The sequence below is a fragment of the Acanthopagrus latus genome, chromosome 20 (genome assembly GCF_904848185.1).
Source record: "Acanthopagrus latus isolate v.2019 chromosome 20, fAcaLat1.1, whole genome shotgun sequence".
NCBI classification, from domain to species: domain Eukaryota; kingdom Metazoa; phylum Chordata; class Actinopteri; order Spariformes; family Sparidae; genus Acanthopagrus; species Acanthopagrus latus.
The window spans coordinates 2,704,332-2,723,182 of NC_051058.1; the positions used below are offsets into that span (position 1 = coordinate 2,704,332).

At 41.2% G+C, this 18,851-nt stretch overlaps 1 protein-coding gene across 5 annotated transcripts in view; it reads left to right on the top strand.

Annotated features, from left to right (window-relative positions):
- dnah9 (dynein, axonemal, heavy chain 9) overlaps positions 1 to 18,851 on the top strand; it is a 157,348-nt gene that overhangs the window by 101,173 nt on the left and 37,324 nt on the right. For all 5 annotated transcript variants that reach the window (XM_037081128.1, XM_037081131.1, XM_037081132.1 and 2 more), the window contains 9 exons: positions 4,215 to 4,295; positions 4,635 to 4,814; positions 5,390 to 5,620; positions 7,019 to 7,213; positions 8,396 to 8,515; positions 9,882 to 10,070; positions 11,093 to 11,328; positions 11,414 to 11,536; positions 13,907 to 14,111. In XM_037081128.1, coding sequence (XP_036937023.1) covers positions 4,215 to 4,295; positions 4,635 to 4,814; positions 5,390 to 5,620; positions 7,019 to 7,213; positions 8,396 to 8,515; positions 9,882 to 10,070; positions 11,093 to 11,328; positions 11,414 to 11,536; positions 13,907 to 14,111 — 1,560 coding nt within the window. The remainder of the gene's footprint in view (positions 1 to 4,214; positions 4,296 to 4,634; positions 4,815 to 5,389; positions 5,621 to 7,018; positions 7,214 to 8,395; positions 8,516 to 9,881; positions 10,071 to 11,092; positions 11,329 to 11,413; positions 11,537 to 13,906; positions 14,112 to 18,851) is intronic.

An 18,851-nucleotide genomic window follows, 5' to 3' on the forward strand; every position in this document is an offset into this window, starting at 1 on the left:
AAAAATCTACTCAAGTTGAAGTAAAAGCATTAAAAATACTCCAAAGCTACAGTTTGTTAGAACAGACTCAAGTGTTACTCAAGTACATCTCACAGAGTAAATGTAACTCATTACTACCCACCCCTGGTAATATAGTAGTAGTACAAAAGTAAAGTAGTGATATAGTTATTATTTCATTGTGTCCAGACTCTAAACCACACACAGCCAATTAGCCCCACTAAGCTACACATAAGAACAGAAACAGACTTAACAGTCTTTTACTCCTCTCTTTATTTTTACACATGAAATTTGTGTGTCTGTGTCATTTGATGTTTCCATCTTTATTATCGACACCTGGATCCATTTGTCCAAATGTTTGCCATCTCCACACCTTTGCGAGTGAGCTATATGAATTATGCAAAACGAGGTCTGTGTGTGAAGCAGCTCTAATTACAGTGGGTCTGCTCTACTGTGCGAGTGAATGCAAAACCAACCACATACACACACATGCATAATTTTAGCCCTTACATCCCGTACATCTCCGCCGCTTTGCATAAACATGCCCACACATACCCACCCGCACAAAATCACACACTTTGCATGTAAATGACATCAATGTGTCGAAAGCCCCGGTGTCCTGTGTTTTTGCTCGTCATCGCCCATTTACTATAGAATTGAGCCAACGCACGCACTCACACACACACACACAGACACTCACATAGGGGCTGTATGGTAATTGAGGAGTCTTCCAATTAGGGAGCACACCCTTTGCAGCAGCAAGACATGTTAATGCACCCTGTGTTTGTTGGTGCATCCACACTGATGGCCGTACCACTATAAGTGCTGTTATTTAACATTCTGTGCAAGAGAATCCACTGCTCGTCAGGGGCTGCTGTGGTCATGACAAACAAGGAGGGTTAAAGCAAAGGATCTCTGTGTGTCTCTGAGCGTATGTATGGTTTTGGTGGTGGTGGTGGTTGGGGGGGATTAGTGAATGAGTCATCCGCTCCGCTCCCCAGAGGACACATTAGTTCTGTGTTTTTTTTTTCTTCTTCAGTTTTGTGGAGGTAGCGTTCTACCTTTGGCTGCTGTTGTCTTATGAGTGTGTGTGTGTGTGTGTGTGTGTGTGTGTGTGTGTGTGTGTGTGTGTGTGTGTGTGTGTGTGTGTGTGTGTGTTTGTTTGTGTGTTCTCTGCAGCACTCACCCACTCATCTTCTCTTAAACACTTACTGAGGCACACACACATACATGCATGCACATACGCGAGAAACATCTTAATGAGAGTAGTAACAGTGGTACAGTGAGAGTAATTGTAGAATTAGTACACGAAAGTCGTAAAAGTGGGAATAGACACAGCAGCAGGAATCAGAACATCACTAAGATGTAGTATTAGTAAGTACTAGAAATATAAGTATGTGATATTAGTTATCAGTAGCAGCTGTACTTTAATTAGTAGCAATAACACAAGTTGTGGCGGTTTTAGTAATAGCACTAGTGGTACAAGTTACACTGGTACTACTAGTATAAGCACAAGTAAATACAGTAGTAATCAAACAAGCAGTAGTAGTAAGAGTAGTAGAAGTATTACTTGTAATACTGCTGATGGTACAAGTAGTGGTGGTTGTAATATTGTACTAATAGTAGTGGTTATAATAACAGTGGTACCAGTAATACTAGCGGTGATGCTGGTATAATAGTTTCTAATAGTTACAACCATTAAACAAGTAGTGGTAGTAATACTAGTCATAGTGAGAGCAGTGATATAAAGGTATTAATGGTGGGATCAGTTAGACGGCTCCTCCTAAAGCGAGCAGAGTGGTGTTGAATGTAATGGCTCCAGACTGATCTAACCAGTGTGAGCAGCATCCTGGCAGCTCTTTGCATTAGAAAAAGAAAAGCGTCGGCCTGTTTCATGAATGCCGTCAGGAGCAGGGATGTGTTTTTCTACTTAGATTTCCGTGCGCAGTACGTAAACACAGAAGCTGCTCAGATGTACTGAATATCACCCATGTCTCCTACCAATTAGTTTGTCCTTCTTCTCCCTTACCCCCCCCCCCCTCCCGCCTTCCCCCACTGCCCATTCATCACGTTGATGGCTCACTTGGTGCTCGTCTAACTTTCGAATCTATTGCGCGGAATCCTCGCAACCCGAAAGGGCCGTCTCCCCTCCAGCCTGATTTCCTGTTTGTTAATTAGCTGAAAGACAAGCATGAAAAACCGTCTGTTTTTATTTCCCCAGTGCAACATTTTGATGGAGTCGGACGGCAGTGCAGAGCCCTATTTGTCTGGGAGTTATGAGGAGTTTGTAACAGCTTTAATTTCTCTTTACGACCATCCTTGATCTGTGCAGTTGCATGTGTGTGTGCGTGTGTGTGCTGATAGCAGCTTTTTTTTTTTTTTTTTTTTTTTTTTTTTTCCTCAGATATGCATGCCATTCATCTTTTTCCAGCCCTTTATCTACTTGGACAGAATACGATTTTTTTCCTAGTGATGGATTAAAGGTCACATGCGTGGTCCATGGCACAATCCTGCAGGGCACTAAATGTTATCCACAAAGGTTTAGGCTCTTTGTGACGCTTATTCGTTGGACTCTCTTTAGCTACAGATTCCTCTTTATAGCCTAGAAGAATGGAGGAGATATCTAGGTTTCAATTAAACTGCCATCGAGCTCGAGCAGCAATTGTATTACTAATAAGATCCAACGAGGACACAAACAAAACAAACAAATGATCAGTCCTTCAAAACTGCCTGAGAAATTAAATTAGATGATAGCGATAGATTCATTAGCGCCCATGATATACACTCTGATTGCTACTCATACCATTTAATGAGACTAAAATAGATTATTGTCAGCAGCCCAACCCTGTGCTCTATTGAGTATTAATTTTAATGCATGTGTTCTGTTCTGCCTCAACTTTGACACTCATGTATATTCCTGTTAAACTTAAAGGAATAGTAGTTATTAGAAAATGTACTGGACTGCTTTCTGTCCAAGTGTGAGAGGAGAAGAAATTAGTTTAACCTAAGGTTGTGTCAGAGGTGGTTAGCCTACTAGAGGCAGGAAAAGCAAAGTTTAACATGTATTCAGGCAATGCACGCCAGAGACAAACGAACACTTACAGGTGCAAAAACTCATTCATATTGTGGAAAAATGTGGAAATTGACAGTAGACAGGAAACGAGCTGAAGCTATTAGTTTTAGCCAGTGTTTTTCTCATTTTTGAAATAAATTCTTAACCCACTTACCATGCAACCTTTTTAGCTTCCAGCAGTGTTCAGGGACTTTATTGTCCTCTGAGAACATGTTTTTTGTTCACTGATGGACAAGAGTTTGTATTATTACCTCATCAATATTGTAAATTTTGTATATTGTATATTGATTTTCCTCTCCAAAGCTACTAAGTGTACCTTCAAACAAATGAGTGTTTATGCTGATAGTAGTAATTCCACAGTGTTAATCCTTCCTCGTGTTCCCACTGCTTTAAAAATAGATTTGCAAATATTTCTACTATACTATAGTACTGCCACAGTGTGGAGTTCACTTCACACTCTCTTTGTCAGTTTAATGTATCAAAATACGTAAAACGTTTTCAAAGTGTTCTGTTTTTCTTTATATCATCTATCTTAAGTAATAAAGTAAACGGTAAAAGTATAAGGTAGCATAAGATACAAATGCCTCCCCCCCAAAAATACTTGTATATTGTGGCTATGTGGTAACAAACGGTGAAACAGTAAACTTTGTTTTAGTGCTGTACCACCAGAATACAGAGTAGCTTCTTCCCTCAGGCTGTGACACCCCTCAGTTCAACCTCAGCCCTCCACCATAGAAATGGTTTTAATTTTATGACTTATAAGACCTTGATAAGATGGAACCTGACCTGGTGAAAGGTATTAAGAATGACTATATAGAAAAAGCAAATTGTCTTGCTGATTTGCTCATTTAAGGCATGTAGAGGCATCAGTACTGAGTTAAAAACTCTTTGTGGTAAGTTTGAGCACAGGACTGGAGTGAATGTACTTTTCGCAAACTGCTGTTTACCAGGCTCCCTTAGATTTAGACTGAAGTGTAGATAACCTACATAGATATATACAATATGGAATTAGATTCGGGTGAGACTAATTCTGTGATAGCGGGTATGCTCTACAGTTCATTCATCCAGCCCCCCCCAGTGCTTGGCTGTAGTATTAGCCAGTCACCACCTGACCTCTTGGCCTCCCTGTCTCTTCCTCTGATAGGTGGATGATCTCAAAGCCAAGCTGGCCGCTCAAGAAGTGGAGCTCAAGCAGAAGAACGAGGACGCAGACAAGCTGATCCAGGCAAGAACATGTTGGAAATGAACTCTTGACTCTTGATAATGCACAGATAAATTCCTGGTGTTGAAGGTAGAACCTGCTTTGTACAACGTGAGAAATTCAGAGACGGCTGGACGTGAAACCTCTGATCTTTTTCATCTTTTCATTAATGATTGATCCCAGATAAGTCAGAGGGGTAGGCCTTGGCAATGTTGTACACTGCTTTTTCTGTTCATTTCCTACATGTCACACATTTCTTATTGGTTTTGCCAGCATTAAGTTCAGTATCCACGGTGTGAAAACTAAGCCACCGACTCAGATTGCACTATTAACACAACAATAAATCCTGTGTGCCTTCCCCAGGTGGTTGGGATAGAAACTGAGAAGGTGTCTAAGGAGAAGGCAGTAGCTGATGAGGAAGAGCAAAAAGTGGCAGCAATTGCTGTGGTGGTCAGCGGCAAACAGAGGGACTGCGAGGAGGACTTAGCCAAGGCGGAACCAGCACTTCTAGCTGCTCAGGATGCCCTTAACACTCTCAATAAGGTTAGTTTCTCTCATATACCTTTCAGTGTGATATTGATTTGCTCCATCATACTATTTTTTTTTATTTCTCTCCTTTTGTGAACGGGGTTGTGCTGTCCTCACTTTGTTTGATTTCATCTTCCCACCTTCAGTGGAATAAGTTATGTCCACACAGGCCTTGAACTGTAGAAAAAAAAAAAAAAAGATTGAATCACAGGATTTAGCCAGGTCTTTGCTAAAATAATGTCTTCTCTATGTTCTGCAGGCAGTTTACTTCATCCTGGCATCCCGCGTAGCTTTATGAGCAGCCTAGGGGATTTTCAAAAACACCCTCTGTGTTTAAAAGGTGCTCTCTGTTCAAACAAGCAGAACCGACAGTTCAATCACCACTCAGAGCTCTCTAAAGATGCCCTAATTAGTATTCTCTGTTGTCTTCTCAAAGTCAGCACAGGTTCTTCTTCCTTTTCTCTAATCCTTTCCTTTTTCTCTCTCTTTTTTCCCCCAGCAGACCATAGAGATATGCAGTTGTTCAGACTCAATTAAATCGTAGCTCTTTCATTCCCCGTCCGTTATTCCCCCTATCTCGTCTGCCTCAGAACAACCTGACAGAGCTGAAGTCGTTTGGCTCTCCGGTGGCGGCGGTGACCAACGTCACAGCGGCGGTCATGGTCCTGTCGGCACCTGGAGGCAAAGTCCCAAAAGACCGCAGCTGGAAGGCCGCAAAGGTGATGATGGCCAAAGTGGACGCGTTCCTGGACTCTCTGATAAACTTCAACAAGGAGAACATCCCAGAGGCTTGCCTGAAAGCTATTCAGCCTTACCTGCAGGTGAGCGTTTCAATTAGCCCCTATTCATTAAAGTCAACGCTTACGGCGCACAGTGTGCAGTGTCTGCCGCTTGGCCAGTTCATCTAATAAGTCATAAATTTAGCAGGGCTGTGACTACAATGACGGTGCCACATTATGGCTGCCGAAACGTCCAAATGACACCCAGAGAAAATCAGCCAGTCAATTAAGCATTACAAATTTAACAGCCGCCCCGATTATGAAGTTCAGTGGAGCGGACACTAGATAAGTAAGCAGATAAAGCCAAAATTCACTCTATATTCACTTTGAACACTACGGAGATTCAGCTCCAAGACTATGATGTAATGAGTTCATGTCTTATAAAAGACCATTTATATTTCATAGTGGGGATCGATGACACATTCTAAATCATTTGTATCACAAAAACACCACCACGGTTTGAACTCATTATGCCCTAAAGGTTTTGAGGCTGTTCAACCGGCCAACTGTGTAACAGCACCTTTAATTACAGCCCCCTATTTGTACATGATAAGATTAAGAAATGCAGAAAAGAAATGTGAGGAGAAATTACTGAAATGAATATATTTGTGGGAATAAATGCAAGGGAAAGTAATACAGAAATAAATAAAAATATAAAATATAAATTCATTAATGCCCACTGTACTTATGTAGCAAACAGCCTTTTGTCTGAATTCAACTGGAGACTGAGCTGATGGCTGTCACTGCTGTCTTATTTATTAAAGATCCTCCTGAGTTTCTCAGATGTTCCTGTGACATAGGGAACTGCGATGTTGTTCGGTTTTCTCGTCTCCTCCTCTCTGTCTGCTCTTGATCTTTTTGACAAAGCTCCAGTTTGTGTGGCCGCAGGTTTTAAATGCTCTCTACCTACCATACAGCACTGAGAATTACCATGAGTGAGTGACTGAGAACCTTCATCAATGTCTTTTTTCAGAGCCACACCATGTTTAATTAGACAAACAATTGGGTTGATTAATTGATTAGTTTCCATCTATTTTGATGATTGATTAATGGGTTTGAGTAATTTTCTTGATTTTTTTTGTCATATTCTCAGATTTGAGCTTCTTAAATGTGAATATTTTCTGGTATGTTTCCTCCTGTGTAACAGTAAACTAAATATTTTCACATTTTGGACAAAGCAAAACTGATCAACCTCTTCCAGTTTTTTTTTTTTTTCATTTTATAGACCAAACAACTTATCGATTAACTGAGAAAATAGATAACAGATATCTGACAATGAACATAATCGTCAGTTACTAATATAATGTAATGTGACTACATCATGTCTTTTGGGCTTTAGATTTGAGCATGAGTTAGGTGCCGGCATGACAGCCCTTAGACTGATCTGTGGTTTCATTTTCATTTGTGAACTTGTTTGTTCATCTTTTTGATCTTCTCCAGGATCCTGAGTTCCAGCCAGAACTGGTGGCCTCCAAGTCAAACGCAGCTGCCGGCCTTTGCTCCTGGGTTTTAAACATCGTCAAGTTCTATGAGGTTTACTGTGAGGTGGAGCCTAAGCGTCAGGCTCTGAGCAAGGCCAACGCAGAGCTGGCTGCTGCACAGGAGAAGCTAGCCGCCATCAAGGGCAAGATCAATGTAAGCCATCACATTGGACTGATGATACAGGAAATGAAAAGTTTATTTGCTTTATGCCAAGTGTCTTTTTCGATACAAGGCAATCTCAGTATCTCAAATCCAGAGGATATATTCTATGAAATCTTATTACCATTTTATTAAAGAAAGGACTTATTTTCCTTTTGAGTCCTGTTCTTGTTTTCTCGTCTTTTCTTTTACACAGAAACACACACTGACACAGACACTGAGGAGTCTCTTAAAAACTTTATTGGTTTTGAACTAAACAGAATATGGACTGAAAAACGACTTGCGAAAGCCAAATATCTCTGTACCTAGCTGTGAAAGATTCAGAGCCATCACTGTGGATAAGCTCCTCTATCAAATGTATAATGTGTCCTCTGTCATAATAAGAATTTGATGCTACAGAAATAAAATAAAAAAAACAACCACCAGAGGCTATGAGCTGATGCCAAAATGCAGGATATTAATTATTTTATCGAGGCTTGAGTGACAGTTGACACATGAGCTATGCCAGTAATGATATACCACCAGCATTTCATCAATACAAAGCTGGTGTAAGTGCCATTAAAAGCTTTCACTGTTCATTTATCTAAAACCAAATCCATCAACCTTAAAACCCTATTGATAAAAGCAGCTGTAAATAATTGTTTCTCAGCGGAGTTTGACATTCAGCACATCAGAGCGCCAGAGAGCCCCGGCAGAGCGCGGTGCTCGGGACGCTGCGGCGGCGGCTGCTGCTTACATCAAACCCTGCAGAGTGCAGAGTGACGACTCTTAATAAGATCCAGCATGACTTCTCGCTGTCATTTGTCAGCCCTCAGTCAGATCGCTTGAGCGGAGAGAGGGTTCGGAGCCAAGGGGAATTAGCAATCCTCAAACTAATCTACTGAACCTGTGTGCCTCTCCACCGATTAATCCTGTTTGTCCTTGTGCTAATTGCTTCCATATGCCAAATAAATCCATAGCGGAGGGAATGATAAGTTTTACCCAACTTTCACACACACACACAAGTTTTATTTCACAGAGAGACTTTAGCTATCTTTGTTCTTTGTCTTTGAAGATTCCTCATGACCATGCTGTGTTTTAACACGTGCCAATTTTTCTGTGTGTGTGTGTGTGTGTGTGTGTGTGTGTCTCTGTGTGTGTGCTCGCATGCGTGTGCGTGTCTGTGTGGCCTATCAGCACCTTAATGAGAACCTGGCCAAGCTGACAGCCAAGTTTGAGAAAGCCACTGCAGACAAGCTCAAGTGCCAACAGGAAGCAGAGTCAACCGCACGCACCATTTCCCTGGCCAACCGTCTGGTGAGGAGGGCAACAGCGGGGTCACGCAGAGCATCAGCTACACAAACACACACACACGCACACACACACACACAAACACAGACACTCTGTCTTTCCCATCTGTCCCACCCTACTACTTCCCTAACATGGCTACAGATGTGTTCAAGCTTGTACATAATATATACCCAAACTATTTTTGTCCCAGCTCGTTAGTGTGCGTCTCTCTCTTAGATGTACATACAAATGTTTAGTCGGGGTTGAAACCAGCAATGACACATGGAGAGAATGTAAACAGACAATGCATCGGGTCAGAGACAAACAGTATCTGAATTTTCACTCACTAATATTTCAGAAACCTCACACACATACACCACAGTGTTTAAACATTTGACTTAGAAGTGTCAGCGGTGGACCAAACAGTAACATTGTGTTATTAGTATAAGTGTAGTATTATAGTACAAAATTGTGATGATTATGATTGTGAGAATGTTAGCATGCTTACATTAGCTTTTAGCTCAAAGCACAGCCTCCACCCTTTTTTAAAGGAGTATAAATGACGATCAAAAACAAATGAAACAACTAGAATTGAACAAGTACAGGGGATTTCTAAGATGATTTGCATACACCTGTATCTATACACATACACAGTATACCGAAAATAGATGTTTGTTATCTTGCTTGATAGTGTTGCCATCTGTTTCTTATTTGTACAGTTTATATGGTTACACACACAAACACACACATACACACGGACATGCAAACACACACACACCACACACACACACACACACAAATCCCACCATCATCTGCCGGTGTGTAAATCTCCTGCTGACAGCGGCACAACAAAAAGATGAGTGTTGACACTGTTAGTATGATAATCTAAATTATTCAGCGGAAGTTTTCAAAAGGCCTGACAGGAGCAACAAAAGGATGCGAGGTTGTGCTCATCTGCTCGTCAATCACAAATATCCATGCAAATGCAGTCAACATGCTGAAGTGTACAGTGTTTCAGTGATGATGTATGCTGAGGAGTTGCAATCTGTACCAAGGCAGTGCCTCTCAAGTTTTGAGGAGATAAGATATTAAGGCGAACTTTATTGATCCCTGAAGGGAAATTGGTTCATTGCTGCAGTAAAGAGTCGAGGTGTTGGTACACGAACAGAGAGGTGATAAAGGATATGAAAACCTAATAAAAAAAAGGACTTGAAGGTTGCAAGGCACCGTTGTTCTGGAGATTTCCTGGTGTTCATGAGGCTGTGCATCGATGACGGCAGCTGTAGATTCATTTAGATGTGGTTTTACAAGATGGCCCTGAGGAATATGCTGCAGTAATGTAATGTTTCAGTGAAACAAAACAATGTGCCGTTGGTTTGTCCCCACGTTTCAGGTGGGAGGTCTAGCTTCAGAAAACGTTCGCTGGGCAGAGGCTGTAGAGAACTTCAAGAAACAGGAGAGGACTCTCTGTGGGGACGTCCTCCTCATCACCGCCTTCATCTCCTACCTGGGATACTTCACCAAACGCTACAGGCTCCAGCTGATGGACAACACTTGGAGGCCTTATCTTAGTCAGCTGAAGGTAGGTGACCTCAAGTGGCCTTCACACTTTGGATGACACCTCCTCAGAAATGTTGGTGACTATAACAACCACGATGGAGACGTCAAGAACTCACATTTGTCAACTCTTACTGCCTCTATAAGATTCGAGTTTGCTGATGTAGATTGGGAACATTGAGCACGATGAGTTTAAATTAAACTTTGGTTTTGTATTTAACTTCCAGCCATCATCTATGCGGTTGATTATGAATAGGTCAGACTGGGCTGGGTGGTTGCTGCAGTATTCCATTTGACCACTGGGAATTGATTAATATTTTTTTCTATGATTATTTTTTGGGGACTGTTAACCTTTATTGTTACAGGACAGCTAGAACAGTCAGATGGGGAAGGGGGATAGAAGAGGGGCTGACATATACTATGCTAATGATTTGTTGTAGGTTAATGTGTCTGAATAATGCCCTGAGGGACACGTCATGTAAATGACCAGACACGAAAATAAAATATTCATTCATTCATTCATATAACAAAGGGCCGCAGGTTGGAATTGATACATCTTAATTCATCCATGAGCTGACATCTCCAGCTGCCTGGTCAACATTGCACTAATGCAGTATTGCATACAGTTCTCATGGACTTGCTGTGCAGCTGTTACAACTTGCTTATAACTTCATACCATTGGGACAGACAGACAGCCATGTGAAAAAAGAAAAAAAAAGGTTGTAAGACGTTTCTCTATAAGAAAGGCTCAATGATCTTTGAGTATTATAGTTTTAGTTCCAGGAATTATTCAGTACAGCAAACACTTTGTGAATAAGCCTGTTTCTGTAATACACAAGTTCACATACAGCGTGATCACTAGCGTGATTTAATACTTAGATGTGTATCATGTTGTTCTGATGCTATCAGTGGGTGAACAACAAGCAATGCATCAATACCATTTGCATAATTACCACCATGACTGCTGGTCAAGTATAAATCCAGTTTCATAATAGGAGACAGGAGCAGACATAATTCAAATACACACTCATCAATACCATCTGTAAGGTTCCCATCCCAGTGACCCCTGACCTGGACCCGCTGACCATGCTGGCGGATGACGCAGACATTGCAGCTTGGCAGAACGAGGGGCTGCCGGCTGACAGGATGTCCAGTGAGAACGCCACCATTCTCACTTCCTGCCAGCGTTGGCCCCTCATGGTGGACCCCCAGCTGCAAGGCATCAAATGGATAAAAAACAAATACGGCGAAGACCTACGTGTCATCCGCATTGGACAGAGAGGGTAAGAGGCTTTACAGTGAAACGTGCATGTACTAATGTTTTGGAGGATATTCTGACAGAGGGGTTCTGCTGTTTCACCCTGAAAGGTACTTGGACGCCATAGAGAGGGCACTGGCGGCAGGTGAAGTGGTTCTGATAGAGAACTTGGAGGAATTGGTCGATCCTGTTCTTGGACCTCTGCTGGGCAGAGAAACCATTAAGAAGGGAAGGTAAAGAACACTTCTGCTGTTTACTAACTACTTAACATGTGAGTTAGGGCTGGGTATTGAACATTACTTTTTCATACCTGCTGAAAAAACAATCTCACCTCAAGTTCCACTGAGCTCACCTTGAGAGGCAACTGGATTGGAGAGACCACCAAAACCAGGCAGGCAAACAAATCCAAAAACAGGTCAGAGAGGCCAAAAATAGGCTGGGAACACGGTACACAGACCTGGCAGACAATGAGTGTATTGGGTAGGTGTATTGTGTGCTGCAGGGCTGATAGGGGGGAAGGTGGGTGGGCAAGGTCAGGTGGTGGTGTACAGTTTGAAAGGGCTTACTGCAGGGCGGGAGGGAGTGGGTGGACTTTGAATGACAGAGGAGTTAGTGAGTGGCTGGGACAGCGCAGATGAGATAATGATGAAGATTTAGCTGGCAGCGACATGAAGTGACTTTACGTCAATCACTTCAGTTTAGCTTTTTTTGTTGTTGTTTTATTTGTTCGTTAAAATGTCATCTAGACGCTTTGTTATTCACATCAGACAATGAATATTAGGCAGTCTGTTCTAAAGGATCAATACTGCTTGTTGTTTATGGAAATTATAATTGACTGAAGTGCATTTGAGTTATATAATATATGCAGTGTAGAATGTTGTCAGTCACTCATTTGATTGAAAAGTTCATTGTCACACTGTTATAATATTGATACTGGTAGAATATTGGTATAATGCACTTGTAAATAACAGAACATAATCAATCAACAGTTGGACCTTCTCACCATGAAAGTTTCATTTAAACTGATGAAAAGACAGACGACTACAGCTTCAGTCAACATATTATACAGTACAACAGTACTGGTTGAGCAGCTGTGAAGAGCTATATCAGATCCAGATTCTAGACCGATACGTACTGTACCTACTGCATTTGTCAGACAAATTAACAGAAAATAAAGTAAATTAGCTACTACTGAGCTATCAAGCTATGAACCAGATTCCCACCTGTCCTTGAGAAATAGTTGAAAAGGTTGTGAATTTGTATGAAAGCTTTTTATAACTTGACATAAACAGACAGGGGTCATTAAAACTGCTTGAATTTGTATATTTTTTGCAAGATATGAAATTGAATCGTCTTTTTATATATTTTATATAAAACATATATGGAAATATTTTAATTGTACTTTATTTATATAACTTTTTTTTAATTAATTAAATAGAAATAAAGAACTTCTTAAGATCCTCCTCCTAATGTTTCCCTGTGGTAACACTGTTGGTGCTGCTGTCACGGGGACTTGGGCAAGTTAAAAGCAACTGTAAGAATCCTGATACGACCCAGAAAGTGTGAACTCACAGTGAGAGAAAGCCGGTTTTTAAGTAATTGTATTTGAAAATTGTGACTGAAGTATTGAAGTAAGGACCATATAATAATGCAAGCTGTGATTAAAGAAATAGAATAAGTTTAAATACTTGATATTTCATCAGAAGCAAAATCTGTGATGTTGCATACGTCACATTCAGTCATGTATATTAGATCCAGTTTGACTAAATAAACCCTAAAGTAACCAACAACATTAAGATACTGTCTTCAGCCCTCTAAGTCATAATTACATTGAGAAAGGATTGATTTACAATCGATACTGTAATTAAAGCAACTCAGTGTAGCAATAAGTCAGTTTGTCCTCTTTTTCATAATAAATTGCATTATTATTTCCATATTTCCCAGGCACTCAATTAACCACAGTACTCTGGAAGGATTTTTCCCAGATATAAAACAAAATATTTTGTTACGCAAGTCCCCCACAAGTTTAAGGCAATTGCAGTACTGTGGCTGTTAATCAGACAGTTTATGTCGATAGAAAATAATAAAAGAGACAATCATCATGTCATATACTCACTACAGTTTCAGGTGTGTATTAATCACTGAAGGTAGTCCACAACAAATGCTTTTCCCTCCTGTTTTAGACATGTTTGCTAAAAGCCTCAGTGTTCAGCTGTTCCAGGAATTTACTGACTTTTTAAAAAAATGCAACTATATATTTGTGATCTGTTTTTCAAGTTTCATTGTGCTCAGGTCAGAGACAGGAAGTTAGAAAGTATTAAGAGATGGAGTAGCATGTCGTTGATTTTGATGTTTTCATGAGATTTGTTTTTTATTCAAATAAAGACCTAGATTTTCAGTAATTTAATTGACATTCTTAGAGAACTACTGATTAGACTACATGAAATAAAAAATGAAACACGTAAGCTGAGGCATCAAGGAGTGAACTGAGAAAGAGAATAATCTTTTTTGAAAACAGAAAAACCTACTTTGCCAACAGGCTTTCCATTTACTTCCATTTATCAGCTGTCAGCGATCTTACCAGCCTTCATATACCCAACCAGGTACATAAAGATCGGAGACAAGGAGTGCGAGTACAACCCCAGTTTCCGCCTCATCCTGCACACCAAGCTTGCCAGCCCTCACTACCAGCCGGAGCTGCAGGCCCAGTGCACCTTGATAAATTTCACGGTGACCAGAGACGGTCTGGAGGACCAGCTGCTGGCCGCGGTGGTCAGCATGGAGAGACCTGACCTGGAACAGCTGAAGGTGAGGGAGTCACAGTATCAGTACAGGTGGAGAGAAACACCACCTGATACAGCTATTTAACAACAAAGAGGCGTTTTTGACACATCGCTTTTCATCTGCTGTGTCGCAGGAATGTAAAAGTGAACCTGAGCAGACATGAAAGCAGTCTTCAGGTGCTATCACAGAACAAACAACTGTTCCACGTTGACTCTTTTGAGTTTCTCTCCTAACATCTCTTCTGTGCAGGTGTAATTAAAAGAAACAGTCGGAGGAGTCAGGGGCCTGCAGGAGCCCGGCGTAGCGCTCTGGCTCGTCATTATCCCTCTTTTTAACGCAACATGGCGGCGAGAAAACATCGCTTTCTTTAAACATCACAAGAGGCTGCAGGTCCGGGCTCTTTGATTCCAAAACAATCAGCTGGTGCCTTTGATTACCGGCAAACTAAGTGGATGTGTGATAATTATGGAGCTCTGGGTCCCTCACTTAGGGAGATTGGGACGCTGCACGGCTATGTGTGCATGTGTGTGTCTGTGTGTGTCTGTGTGTGTGTCTCAATCTATCACCGTATGCTCATGGTGCCTGTGTGCTCACACATATATAGTACTCATAGTAATTAGATTACCGTCTTAAAAAGTGCATTGAATAGTGTTTTTGAATAAAATGCACATTCATATTAGTTTTTAATCAGTATTACAATTTATTGAATTTATTTTCCAAATTTCAGTAAACAGCTAACAGTTCTTAGCTGCTCCGGTTTCAGCTCGTCATTTAGCTGTCTAAACCACATCTTTACTGATTTAACTCCACCAAAGCAATTGAAAAAGTGATGATATATCAATGTTGTGGTCCAAGTTTTGTTTCCACTGCCGCCAAGTTGCCCGTAACATCAGTTATTGTAGATATGAATATTTTGCAAGTGATGTGTAATCACAGTAGAAAAGATGCATTCATATGCTTCCAGTTGAATGAAAAAATCTACATAAGCTTAGCCTCCATGAATGATAATACATGGAACTCTACTGAAATGATTGCTGTTTGGCATTCATCCCATTTGTATGTTTACCACTCCTGACTCCTGCAGCCTCTCACACTGAAGCACTTACCAGGTGACATCAGCTAATCCCATGGCAGTTCGGGGCTCAGGCATTTGATGGGAAACAGAGCGCTGTAGTTATGAGTTGAAGTAGCATTTCCAGTTCCCTCGTCACGGTTGCTAGCAAGTGTCTAAAGGAGACCACAGATTTTTTTGTGGGAGACTCATCAACTCAGTAGTCTGTCTTTACAGGCCGACTGTAGTTACAAACTGTTCTAGCTCTAACTTTACAACTTGTATATTGATCAGTTTATAGAAAACCTGGTTGGCCAATGTAAATACGGCATCACTTCACCACCATGTCGCATCCATACTGTGATTGTCCATCTGGGTTGAGCTCAGGCGGTGGTGAAAGCCAAGATCATGCTACACACACGGTTTTCCCTCTCATCAAACCATTCAGTGAGCCTCTGAACAGTGCAAGAGCTGCATCTGCATTTGTTCTCCACTCTTTTATTCATGAATTGTCTTTAATTTGTCAACCATCTGCATTTATTGAGGCACTCTCTGTAGTTCAGCTCCATTTGAAGCAAATTAATTGTTCCTTCATGACAAAGCAGTTTTTTATGATTAATTAGCTACTTTATATACTGTGTACAGACCAAAGAGTGGTGAATGGTCACATATTAAAGGTGAAAACAGCAACGATTTATTTTTTGGGCTAATTACCAACCTAAAAAACTTTTATAAATGTAGTATTAATTCTCTTTTGCTCTAATCCTTTAGTCTATTTAGTTTTTCATCTTCCTTTTAGTCTTAGTCTCTATCAACTCTGTTCATCTGTGTCTGTCTGCTATTGCTGAGCAGTTTATTTAAGCATTTTTACTGAAAACAGACACCTGCTCCTGCTGTAAACCACGCTGACAAGATAACCACAACAGTGAGGTTATGGGTTGCATAACCAAAACAAGTTACCAAAAGACACTAAATTGTTCAGTAACGCTGAGGGAACCTGCAGAGTCTGATGCAAAATATCTCTGAGCTTGTCACTATACAAGACCCTTTTCTCATTACACATACTTATTCCATTTATTCAATTAATAAAAAACAATCTATAACTGTTGGCTAGGTATCTGTAGGATTACTTTACAATACAATGGCTTTTTTTCCCTTCTCTTTTTAAGCACAAACTGAAGTAAAACATGCACAGGTTATTGTAAGAAACAGTTCATACCAACAATACAACTGTTGTTAAACCAAAACTACCAACTGCTTTGGCTGTGATGTTATACCCACCCAACAAATAGACAGAACTTCCAAAAGCTTTCATGAACTGCTGTGTTTGAAGCATCAACATCCTAAATGATGATAGACGGTCGCAAAAGATAAAGTATGTTTTATTTGAATGTCATGGTGTGTTAGTCTGTTGCCTCCATGAAGAATCACCCACGAAGACAATAATCCAATAATCCTAAATCAAAGAATCACATTAACTTTTGAAGCACTAACAATTTAGCTTTGTGTCTCTTGTCACCCTGGGTACTGCTCCTGAGACACTCATTCATTTATCACCGAGCTCCAGGAATTGTGTAATTGTGTCTTGATGCTATCCTCAAGGGAGTTTCATCTTTTTCTTATCACTTTGGCAGACTCATTTATCCACATCCACCTCTCCAAAATCAAAGGAGGCGCAGATAGGAGTCGCTTTAAGGTGCATTTTCCTTTTTTGATGCAAACGAACATCTTTGTTGTTTGGACTTTGGACCCTCGATGAGCAGGGGAGAACCGCTGTTCCACTCGGTTGATGAGCGTCGGCGTCAGCAGCTGTACCTTTAAGCTGTCATCGCTGGTCAGAGTTAATGGCCGGCTCTGCACAATATGTACAATACAGCATGTTCCTGGCAGCTGTACGGCCAACTTTTGAGGAGTAATGAGCAGCAGATAGTAACGATACCCACAGTATGATCCACGGTGTGAATGTAAATGTTCGTAATTAAGTGAAAATTCACTTGATCAAAGCTCCAGCGCCTAATGATGCCTCGCACTCGTCTCTTCTGCAAAATCTGCTCTTTTCATGTCAGCTGTTTGAAATGGATTGGCCGATGGCACTACTGTACCACGGCAATTAGACAACACATTGACACACTTCCACTGTTCCTTAAATGCGGCTCTTGTTAGTTGAGGGGGGGAGAGGGAAACTCGCAAAATCCCTCTCCATTCAGAATACGTTTGGCTGACGGCAGTCTCTCTGAGAGATCAGAACGGAAGATAATGTGGGAACTCTGTTAACGGGTCAGGCGGATTTACTCCAACACAATCCTATTTGCATTTTGATGGTTTTCTGGAGGTGTCCTCGTTTGCGTTGGGCCTCTGTAGGCAGCGCTTTATTCAGACCTGTAGGCTTTTATCCATGGACGAATCAGCATTTTTAATAAACATGGTGGTGGGGGGGGTGGCAAAATGCCGTAGTTATTTTAAGCCTTATGTCCCCTCAGCAAAATCCAATGGAGAAGAAGTGAAATGTGATTTAATGAAGCTTGTTTAATTAGCATTTCACTGAGATCGGTGGGTGAGCGAAAAAAAAAAAAAAAACAAGATCTGGAACTCACTTATCATTTTAATTAACACTGAAAGTTGAAGGTGGGCGGTGGAGGGGGGGCTGTGTACACTCCCAGAACCCTCCTATCAAAACACGGCCCATAGAATGAAGCGCTGAATGGGTTTTTGTTGTCAGTAAACAACCCGGACTGATAACAATCATCAGACTGATAGCGGAGTGCAAATTGGCTGTACCTGTTTGTATTCTCTGAACGGGCTCGGTGCCATTATACCTTTAATGAGGTTAGCGTCGCCACTGAGCCGAGGATGACTACCGGGTGAAAGAGCTCTCATTTAACCAAGCCAAAGACGGGCTAAGGAGCTTAAAATGTCAAGTTGCCTTTTTGGAGAGAGCACACGGGGATCAGACTACAACCTTTTACCACAATAAGTGCCTCCGCCGCTCCTCCCTCTGCGCCTATGAGCATGTGTGCGTCTCACCCATGTGTGTTTGCTCCGACACGCCGATAATGAGAGCCAAAATGTTCCACTTCCCAAATTACCTTAACAGGGCTGCTCGGTGGCACTCAGTAATCATTTGCCTAAAAAAATGATAGATTTAATATCTCATTTTAATCCCAATTAGGGTGTTCTGCTGACTGGTTAATTGTTTGTTTTTCCCAAGCAAGGGTAATTACAAGAACATTGTGCCAGAGGAAAGCTAATCGTTAAAAACTGACTCATTACTGGATCCAGTCGGGAATGTTTTAGCGTGGATAGCTTTTCCCCTCAAGAGCCCTCGGTCTGCGCGAGTAGAAGGTCACAGTTGACTCACACAGTTCTCGGTTAAATGTCCACCACTCAAAACCATTCTCTTCTTTTTTTTCTCCTCACATGTCAGATCTTTTCTTAAAATGCCATGAATCACATCATTTTTGGCAGGGAGGAACTTTTCAACTACAGTGTGAGTAATAACGTCAAACTCGGAGCATGTACGATTTAACAAGGCAGAGGCTCAATTAGTTTTAACAATGGTGTAAAATACCTCTCATCACCGCAATAGGAAATACTGTCATAAAGAGAGCAATTAAGCAGTGTGATCTCTTAAACTATCTGCTCCCCTGGTGCGATCTGAGCTAAGTATGTCTTTTGTCATGGGAACATTATGCCTCAGGGGGGGAGGAACAGCT